Raw genomic sequence first — 10217 nt, forward strand, 5'->3', positions numbered from 1 at the left:
TGAGACTGCACTCCCTCCCAGGCTGGAACGTCTTGACACCCCCACTCCCACAGGCTCGGTTCTGTGCATTATCTGCCTTTTTTGCGGATTGTGACCCTTCTTCACGGCCTCCTCCCTCAGGAAGCCACCACCCTCAGATCCGATTCTCCATGGTAGGGCTTATTCTTTGGTTCCACTCTCCAGCACCCTGGGGAAGCAGGGACAGAGGCTGCTGCCACTCTCTGACCTCTAAGGGGTTAAGACCTGGGTCCCGCCCCTCTTCCCGCCCGCCTGGCGGGAGTATGAATAGCCTCGCTCCCACTCCCGACTCTCAGTCGCTCAGGCTACTCCCACCCCGCCCCGCCCCGTCATTGTCCCCGTCGGTCTCTTTTCTCTTCGGTCCTAAAAGCTCTGTGAGCCGCTCCCTTTTCCTGGTGCCCAGCGTCTGTCCATCCTCAGTGGGTCAGACGAGCAGGATGGAAGGCTGCATGGGGGAGGAGTCTTTTCAGATGTGGGAGCTCAATCGGCGCCTGGAGGCCTACCTGGGCCGGGTCAAGGCGCTGGAGGAGCAGAATGAGCTGCTCAGCGCCGAGCTCGGGGGGCTCCGGGCACAATCCGGGGACACCTCCTGGCGGGCGCGAGCCGACGATGAGCTGGCGGCCCTGCGGGCCCTCGTTGATCAGCGCTGGCGGGAGAAGCACGCGGCCGAGGTGGCGCGCGACAACCTGGCTGAAGAGTTGGAGGGCGTGATGGGCCGATGCCAGCAGCTGCGACTGGCCCGGGAGCGGACGGCGGAGGAGGTAGCCCGCAACCGGCGCGCCGTCGAGGCGGAGAAATGCGCCCGGGCCTGGCTAAGCAGACAGGCGGCAGAGCTGGAGCGCGAGCTAGAGGCTCTACGCCTGGCGCACGAGGAAGAGCGCATCGGCCTGAACGCACAGGCTGCCTGTGCCCCCCGCTGCCCCGCGCCGCCCCGCGGGCCTCCCGCGCCGGCCCCGGAGGTGGAGGAGCTGGCAAGGCGACTGGGCGAGGCGTGGCGCGGGGCAGTGCGCGGCTATCAGGAGCGCGTGGCGCACATGGAGACGTCTCTGGGCCAGGCCCGCGAGCGGCTGGGCCGGGCGGTGCAGGGTGCCCGCGAGGGCCGCCTGGAGTTGCAGCAGCTCCAGGCTGAGCGCGGAGGCCTCCAGGAGCGCAGGGCAGCGTTGGAACAGAGGTTGGAGGGCCGCTGGCAGGAGCGGCTGCGGGCTACTGAAAAGTTCCAGGTGAGGAGGTTGAGGGCCTGGGTGAGAGAAAGTTCCAGAAAGCTCCAGAAAGTCCCTTATGAAGCTCAGAGACCTACTGGGAAGGGAGTGGGGCTAGCTGGCTGTTGAATCAGGAGCCAGTTCTCAGAAACCTGGTGCCACAAGTCCTAGACTTTTACAGCCCCGTCTAGTGTAGGGTGCGAATGGTGGGGATTCTCGAAACACATCCCTGGGTGGGCAGTCAGGCCCAAGACCCATTGCAGCAGCCCCCCACCCCCCACTCTCTGGATGGCACCGTCTGGCTCTGATGATGACCGGGGCTCTGGGCCCCTCCCCAGGCTCTGCTATTACTGGGAAGATGCCCAGCACTATCGCCTCTGCGCTGAGTCTGGTGGCCTGGTCACTCAGAATCTCCAAGTTCCTCACAGCCCTCCTTCCCCTGAGGGGAGGAGTGAGGGGCCGTGAATGAATGGCTACCAGCCCCCTCCCATGTCATGGCTTCTCGGCTCCCTGGAGCACATTCCAGAGGCCCATAACAGCTGCTCCTTCTCACAGGGCACAGATGTGACCAGCAGCTGCGAAAACAGCTTCTTGCCTGAGCCACACAGAGGTGCCATGGCCACCTCCCCATCCCTCCTCTCAGAGGAGAGAGAATCCAGAACATGTGGGAAATGGGGTGGGGCGGGGGTGGGAGCCTGCTGTGAGGAGCAGGAGACAGCTATGGGAGATGGGACCAATGGGGGACTGGGGCTGTTTGCCTTCCAGTCCTGCAGGCTCCAGGCCTCTTGATTAATCGTTTTTCCTTCTGCTTCCACTTTTTTTTTTTTTCCCTCTTCTCCTCTCCATAACCCATCACCCCCCCTTCCTGTGGGGGCTGTGTTCTGAGCAACATGTGCTACCATTTAATCAGCATCCTCAGAGGAGGAGCAGTGGGAGAGGGCTGAGAGGGCTGACAGGGGCCCTGGGCTTATCTTGGCTGATCCAGAGGGGGCTCTCTGGGTAGGGAGTAGGGTGGGCACAGAGAAGTCAGCCAGGGAGCAGGAGGTGCTTCCCAGGCAGCAGCAGCGGGCAGGACACAGGTTGGTTCGCAGAAGGGACCCCAGCCCCTCCGCTGACTGCCTCTTGCCTGCCCTGCAGCTGGCTGTGGAGGCCCTGGAGCAGGAGAAACAGGGCCTACAGAGCCAGATCGCTCAGGTCCTGGAAGGTCGGCAGCAGCTGGCGCATCTCAAGATGTCCCTCAGCCTGGAGGTGGCCACGTACAGGTACGAGATGAGCCCTGTCTACCCAGGCACACAGAGGTGCACACACATGCTGGGGCAGACTGTGTGACTGAAGGGGACCAGAGGTGTAGGTGATGGTAACTCTGCTGCCACTGGGTTCTGTAACTCTAGGCTAGTCACTTCCACACCGAAACATGTCCTGCCTGAAACCATCTGCTCTCCCATAGGTTGGAGACCTGAAAAATGTCCTGTGCCCAGGAAATTCCCCCAAGACAGATGATATTGCCGAGTGGGACAGCCTCTGGAGAGGGGCTGGACCCGTGTGGGGCAACTGTATCCAGACCCTCCCCCCAAGGGGCAAAGCTCCAACTCTATGCGTGCCCACACCCCGGGGGCCATGTCCTTTAGCAACCACGGAAAGGAGGCATCGCAGGCATGGGGTGGCTGCACTGACTTGTCACCTGACCTGGGCCTCAGCCTTGTCTAGGGGCTGAGGGCTGGGCTGGGGGACTTCCAAGGCCTCTTCTAGCCTGGATGTCATGGGGCCTGACTCCTCTGATGCCCCCTAGTGCCCTTGGTCCTCCCCAACCTTTCATTGTCCACATTTTCTGTTTTCCTAGAAATGGTTGAGACCAAGGAGGGGCGGCTTCTCACTTGCTATGTGGCCTTGGGCAAAGCCCGCAGTCTCTTCTGGGAAATTGGCCCTGTTGGCTGAGGGGCCATTGATGGACCCTGAGGAAGGGGCTCTGTGGCTGGTGAAGGGCCATATGAGGTCAGGAAAGGAGGGGAGGCAAGGGCCAGAGATGGAAGGTCAGTGAGGCTCTGGGGAGGATGTGGAAGAGAGGGGCTCCACCACCAGGGAAGAGAAGCCCAGAAGGAAGGCCACAGCACTGGGAAGGACAGAGGTGAGGCTACAGCAAGTGCTAACCAGTCTCAGAGATCATGGAGCAAAGCAGAGAGGAGGAGCTGCTCAGCCTAAGTTGTTGAGTTGATTGGTCCCTGCTCCCCTCATTGGTTCAAGGGGCACTGAGGCAGGGGCCTGGACACAAAGACCTCCGTGCACCGAAGAGCTTGGGATCCAGAGTGCTTAGAGATCCTAAGATGAGGGCCCTGACCCCAAGTGAAATCACCGAGGGGAAGGGTCTGGTGGGCCCCGAGGAATTTAACTGCTGGTTTTTGAGGCATGAAAAGGATTTGGAGAAGGGGAGCTGAATTCATTTGCTTTTGTCTGTCGCTAGCTCTGGGGGCCACCAGGGAAGGAGGAGGGAGCCCATCCCATGGGAACGGACTGAGAATTCCCACTTCCCCAGAATCCTCTCCTTCTCAGACCCTCCAGATGGTGACTTGGACAATGGCAGCAATTAGCATGAGAATCGGTCCCCCACACAGAGGATGAGGTCATCGGCCTGGGGTGGGAGGAGGAGGCTAGCCTAAGCCTTGTGTGCGTGTGTGTAGGGCAGTGTCCGACTGTGTGGGAATCTGCTTCTATGTCTGAGCTCTGCTGTGTATCCCAATACGGTGTGACTCTGTGTGACCAAGTGTGTGACGTCTGTGGGTATGTGACTATGTGATTTCACCCTCAGTGTGACTTTTGTGTGACATTGTCAAATGAAGAGGAAGCCTGCAGGGCCAGGATGGTACAAGCTCAGCCTGAGTTGTCCCCAGCTGGCTTGCTGCCTGCAGGCCTGGGGGCAGAGGGCTGACCCCACTTTCCCTCCCTCCTCTCCAGGACCCTCCTGGAGGCTGAGAACTCCCGGCTGCAAACACCTGGCGGTGGCTCCAAGACTTCCCTCAGCTTCCCGGGTAAGAGGAGGCGCCAAGGTCCCACAGAAACTACCCTGCTTTGCTCTTCATATCCCAGACCTATCTTTCCCTAGAGGCACCAATCTAAATCACAAGTCCATGGCCTCCAGTGTCAGTGAGCATGCTCTCAGCCCAGCCGTGGGCACCAGGGGCAGGCGCATGGACACTCTTGCTAGTGGTGGCTGCTCTGTGGCTCCCCTCACTGCCAGTGATATACTGATGCTGTTTCTTCCCCCTCTGCCTTTCCAGACCCCAAGTTGGAGCTGCAATTCCCTGGGACCCCAGAGGGCCGGCGTCTTGGATCTTTGCTCCCAGTCCTGAGCCCAACTTCCCTCCCCTCACCCTTGCCTGCTACCCTTGAGACACCTGTGCCAGCCTTTCTTAAGAACCAAGAATTCCTCCAGGCCCGTACCCCTACCTTGGCCAGCACCCCCATCCCACCCACACCTCAGGCACCCTCTCTTGCTACAGATGCAGAGATCAGAGCCCAGGATGCTCCTGTCTCTCTGCTCCAGGCACAGGGTGGGAGGAAACAGGCTCCAGAGCCCCTGCAGGCTGAAGCCAAGGTGGCCATTCCTGCCAACGTCCTGCCTGGACCAGAGGAGCCTGGGGGCCAGTGGCAAGAGGCCGGTACAGGCCAGTCCCCAGAGGACCATGCCTCCTTGGCCCCACCTGTCAGCCCTGACCACTCCAGTTTAGAGGCTAAGGATGGAGAATCCGGTGGGTCTAGAGTGTTCAGCATATGCCAAGAGGAAGGTGAAGGACAAATACGGGGGTTGGTAGAGAAAGAAACAGCCATAGAGGGTAAAATGGTGAGCAGCTTACAGCAGGAAATATGGGAAGAAGAGGATCTAAACAGGAAGGAAATCCAGGACTCCCAGGTTCCTTTGGAAAAAGAAACCCTGAAGTCTCTGGGAGAGGAGATTCAAGAGTCACTGAAGACTCTGGAAAACCAGAGCCATGAGACATTAGAAAGGGAGAATCAAGAATCTCCGAGGTCTTTAGAAGAAGACTTAGATACACTAAAAAGTCTAGAAAAGGAAAATAAAGAGCTATTAAAGGATGTGGAGGTAGTGAGACCTCTAGAAAAAGAGGCTGTAGGCCTACTTAAGCCTATAGGAAAAGAGGACACACAGACATTGCAACCCCTGCAAAAGGAGAATCAAGAACTAATGAAATCTCTTGAAGGTAATCTAGAGACGTTTTTATTTCCAGGAAAGGAAAATCAAGAATTAGTAAGTTCTCTGCAAGAGAACTTAGAGTCATTGACAGCTCTGGAAAAGAAGAATCAAGAGCCACTGAGATCTCTAGAAGTAGAGGATGAGGAGGCACTGAGATCTCTGACAAAGGTGAATCAGGAACCCCTGAGGTCTCTTGAAGATGAGAACCAAGAGGCCTTTAGACCTCTGGAAAAAGAGAACCAGGAACCACTGAACACTCTAGAAGAAGAGGACCAGAGTATTGTGAGGCCTCTAGAAACAGAGAATCACACATCACTGAGGTCTTTAGAAGACGACGACCAAGAAACACTGAGAACTCTTGAAAAAGAGACTCAACAGCCACAGAGGCCTCTAGGGGAAGAGGATCAGATGACATTAAGACCCCCAGAAAAAGTGGATCCAGAACCACTGAAGTCTTTTGACCAGGAGATAGCTAGACCTCTTGAAAATGAGAATCAAGAGTTATTAAAGTCACTCAAAGAAGAGAGTGTAGAGGCAGTAAAATCTTTAGAAACAGAGCTCCTACAATCACTGAAGTCTGCAGGACAAGAGAACCTGGAAACATTGAAATCTCCAGAAACTGAGGCACCACTGTGGTCTCTAGAAGAAATAAATCAGGGGACAATGAAACCTCTAGAAATTCAAGAACCACTGGAGTCTGTGGAAGTGAACCAAGAGACATTGAGACTCCTAGAAGAGGAGAATCAGGAACCATTGAGATCTCTGGGAGCATGGAACCCGGAGAATTTGAGATCTCCAGAGGAGGTAGACAAGGAAAGTCAAAGGAATCTGGAAGAGGAAGAGAACCTGGGGAAGGGAGAGAACCAAGAGTCACTGAGGTGTCTGGAGGAGGAGGGACGGGAGCTGCCGCAGTCTGCAGATGTGCAGAGGTGGGAAGATACGGTGGGAAAGGACCAAGAACTGTTTCAGGAAAGCCCCGCTGGGATGGCTGGAGTGGAAAATGAGGATGAGGCAGAGCTGAACCTGAGGGAGCAGGATGGCTTCGCTGGGAAGGAGGAGGTGGTAGAGCAGGGAGAGGCGAATGCCACAGAGGAGGTCTGGATCCCAGGCGAGGGGCACCCAGAGAGCCCTGAGCCCAAAGAGCAGAGAGGCCTAGCTGAGGGAGCTAGTGGGAAGGGAGGGGCTGAGGGCCTCCAGGACCCCGAAGGACAATCACAACAGGTGGGGGCCCCAGGCCTCCAAGCTCCCCAGGGGCTGCCAGAGGCGATAGAGCCCCTGGCGGAAGATGAGGATGTGGCCCCACGGGGTGGCCAAGCTTCCCCAGAGGTCACGTTGGGGTCAGAGCCTGCCACGGGTGAGTCTGCTGTGGGAGCTGAGCCAGGCCCAAGGCAGGAGGTGGGAGGGCTGGAGGACTCAGGCCATCTGACCAGGGAAGAGGTGATGGAACCACCCCTGGAAGAGGAGAGTTTGGAGGCAAAGAGGGTTCAGGGCTTGGAAGGGCCTAGAAAGGACCCAGAGGAGGCAGGTGCTCTGGGGACAGAGCTCTCCGAGTTGCCCAGGAAGAGTAGAGACCCTTGGGAGTCTCCCAAGAGTTGGGAGGAGTCAGAGGCTGAGGCCCCTAGGGAAGCAGAGGAGGCATTCCCTGCTGAGACCCTGGGCCACGATGGAAGTGATGCCCCTCCACCTCGGCCCCTGGGGTCAGAGGAAGCTGAGAAGGATGTACCACCAGTGCTGGTCTCCCCCAGCCCAACGTACACCCCAATCCTGGAAGATGCCCCTGGGCCCCAGCCTCAGGCTGAAGGGAGCCAGGAGGCTAGCTGGGGGGTGCAGGGGAGGGCTGAGGCCCTGGGGAAAGTAGAGAGTGAGCAGGAGGAGTTGGGTTCTGGGGAGATTCCCAAGGGCCTCCAAGAGGAGGGGGAGGAGAGCAGAGAAGAGAGTGATGAGGATGAGCTGGGGGAGACTCTTCCCGACTCCACTCCCCTGGGCCTCTACCTCAGGTCCCCCACTTCCCCCAAGTGGGACCCCACTGGAGAGCAGAGGCCACCCCCTCAAGGGAAGACTGGAAAGGAGGGCTGGGATCCTGCTGCCCTGGCTTCCAAGGGCCTTGAGGCCCCACCCTCAGAAGAGGAGGAGGGGGAAGAGGGAGAAGAAGAGTGTGGCCGTGACTCTGACCTGTCAGAGGAATTTGAGGACCTGGGGACTGAGGCATCTTTTCTTCCTGGGGTCCCTGGGGAGGTGGCAGAACCTCTAGGCCAGGTGCCTCAGCTGCTACTGGAGCCTGCAGCCTGGGATCGGGATGGGGAGTCTGATGGGTTTGCAGATGAGGAAGAAAGTGGGGAGGAGGGAGAGGAGGATGAGGAGAAGGGGAGGGAGCCAGAGGCTGGGCGGTGGGGGCCAGGATCCTCTGCTGGCAGCCTCCAGGCCCTGAGTAGCTCCCAGAGAGGGGACTTCCTGGAGTCTGATTCTGTAGGTGTCAGTGTCCCCTGGGATGACAGCTTGAGGAGTGCAGTGGCTGGTGCCCCCATGACTGCCCTGGAAACTGAGTCCCAGGACAGTGCTGAGCCTTCTGGCTCAGAAGAAGAGTCAGACCCTGTTTCCTTGGAGAGGGAGGACAAAGTCCCTGGCCCTCTGGAGGTCCCCGGTGGGATGGAGGACTCAGGCCCAGGGGCAGACATCATTGGTGTTAATGGCCAGGGTCCCAATTTGGAGGAGAAGTCACAGCATGTGAATGGGGGAGTGATGAACGGACTGGAGCAGTCTGAGGAAGTGGGGCAAGGGACGCTGCTCGTCCCTGAGGAAGACCGAGGGAGCCCCTTTCAGGAGGAGGAGGGGAGTGCCCTGAAGACCTCTTGGGCAGGGGCTCCTGTTCACCTGGGCCAGGGTCAGTTCCTGAAGTTCACTCAGAGAGAAGGAGATAGAGAGTCCTGGTCCTCAGGGGAGGACTAGGGAAAGACCATCTCCCTGGCACTGGGGACTTAGGGGTGCAGGGAGTGGGAGGATGTCTCCAAGCCCGTTCCCTGCTCAGGAGCAGCACTCTTAACTTACGATCTCTTGACCTGTGGTTTCTGGCTGAGAGGCCTGGCCGGCTAAGGTGAAAAGGGGTGTGGCAAAGGAGCCTACTCCAAGAATGGAGGCTGTAGGAATATAACCTCCTACCCTGCAAAGAGGATCTCTTGCCTGCACCATCTCATAGGCTAAGTAAAGCTGAATCCCGATAGTACTAGGCCCCCTTCCCTCCACATCCCATCAGCTGGAAAAGTCCTGTAGCCCAGAGGCTTCTCCAAAGGAAGGGTGACATGCTGGCTTTTGTGCCCAAGCGCACCAGCCCTGCCCCATCTCACTGCAGTAGCACCACCCTCCTGGGCTGTCTGGCCTGTGGCTAATGGAGGTGATGGCACTCCCATGTCCTGACCTCCCCATCCCTGCCACCTGTGGCCCTGCCTGGCTAGTCCCTGCCTGAATAAAGTAATGCCTCTGCCTTCAAAGTCTGGACTCTTCCTTCCGCCACTCAGAGGGGCCCCTCAGAGTTAGTACAGGAGCAGAGATGGGGTGGTGGGGGAGACTGTTGGGGAGGAGGGAGGAGATGCTGGTGCTAGGGAGGGGCTGCCTCCTGAGGAGAGGAGGACCCTGGAGACCTCCTTGGGGGATGAGGGCAGACAGACCCAAGCTGCAGACAGCAGTGCTGGGGCCTGGGGAGGGCCAGGGGCTGTAGCTTGGCTGGAGGAGGCCAGTCCAGGTGACCTCAGCGCCTGCAGAAGCCAGGCCTGTCATCATCTCTGCCCCCAGCACTGATTACAGGGATTAGGCCTTGGGGCCACCCCCACCCTTGTATGTCCCCCGCCATTAGCCCCTTGGTGCCGCCAGCATAATAAGCCCCCTTGTCTCTAAACCCAAACAAGTTGTCTGGCCTGATCTGCTCCCCCGGCTTGGTGGGAGCAGGGTGAAGGAAGAGACAGGTCTATTCGGCTTCAGTCTGGCTGCATGGCCTCAGGTCAGCATTGATCCTCTAAGCCTCACACTCTGCCACACAATGAGAGAGGCTGGGCCAGGTGACCTGGGAGCCTCCCTGGGCCCAGGAGAGCAGGAAGGAGGCTGAGGACAGCATAGGTCTTCGGTAGGACTTCCCTCCAACGCTGCAGCAGGAGGCAGGGGAGAGGGCAGAGTGGGGGGCTGAACTGTCGGGGTGGGGGCTGGGGGTGTGCTGATGACAGTGCTGTGCTGGCAGCAGCTTAGCCCAAGGGTCCTCCAGCCACAGCGTCTCCTCCTCCCCCCACTTCCCAGGAACTCTCTGTGTCCCTGTGTAGGACAGGGAGGGGACCAGGGGTTCCTGGATTAGGTGGGGCCTGCAGGCCTTGAAGTCAGGATACCCAAATAGAAACCACTCGCTGCTTCAGCTCTGCGGGGAAGGAAGATCTGGCGACACCTCTAAATAGCGCTGGTGGGGGTGGGATAGGGGCTGCCAAACAAATGTTCCAGTTTGGAGCGGATCCCAAGTCCGGGAGCAGGCTCTCCCTCCCTTTGGGCTCAGGGCTGAGGGCTGGAGAAAGATGAGAAGATGAAGTCCCAGCCCCTCTGGCTCCTACTCCTGTCCTCCAGTCAGAGAGGGGTGGGTAGGGGCCTCCCTGACAGGCCCTCACTGTCTGCCTCTCTGCCTGTCTTCATCTAGCACCTCTGTCTTGGGCACCCAGGCTCCATTTCACACCCACTATGCCCCATCCCTCAGGGGCCGGGATCCTGTCTCTCCCCACCCCACCCTCCTGGCAACCCAAGCCTCCGCTCTCTCCTTCCTGTACCCA

At 58.6% G+C, this 10217-nt stretch overlaps 1 protein-coding gene across 1 annotated transcript; it reads left to right on the plus strand.

The window, feature by feature from the left end:
* Window positions 1-311: 311 nt before the first annotated feature.
* On the plus strand, window positions 312-8906 carry NES (nestin). Its single transcript, XM_007976732.3, has 4 exons — window positions 312-1238; window positions 2355-2479; window positions 4167-4240; window positions 4490-8906. Exons 1-4 carry the CDS (start codon window positions 456-458, stop codon window positions 8365-8367), a joined length of 4860 nt encoding a protein of 1619 aa, XP_007974923.3. The 5' UTR covers window positions 312-455; the 3' UTR covers window positions 8368-8906.
* The last annotated feature ends 1311 nt before the right edge of the window (window positions 8907-10217 follow it).

This window comes from Chlorocebus sabaeus, chromosome 20, assembly GCF_047675955.1.
Source record: "Chlorocebus sabaeus isolate Y175 chromosome 20, mChlSab1.0.hap1, whole genome shotgun sequence".
Classification (NCBI taxonomy): Eukaryota; Metazoa; Chordata; class Mammalia; order Primates; family Cercopithecidae; genus Chlorocebus; species Chlorocebus sabaeus.

What these genes read in the sequence shown, in the direction of transcription:
- NES (XM_007976732.3), top strand. Translation starts at nt 456, where the DNA reads ATGGAAGGCTGCATGGGGGAGGAGTCTTTTCAGATGTGGGAGCTCAAT. An exon ending in CTGGAGGTGGCCACGTACAG is followed by an intron (nt 2,480 to 4,166) that starts GTACGAGATGAG and finishes CCTCCTCTCCAG; the next exon opens with GACCCTCCTGGAGGCTGAGA. An exon ending in GACTTCCCTCAGCTTCCCGG is followed by an intron (nt 4,241 to 4,489) that starts GTAAGAGGAGGC and finishes CTGCCTTTCCAG; the next exon opens with ACCCCAAGTTGGAGCTGCAA.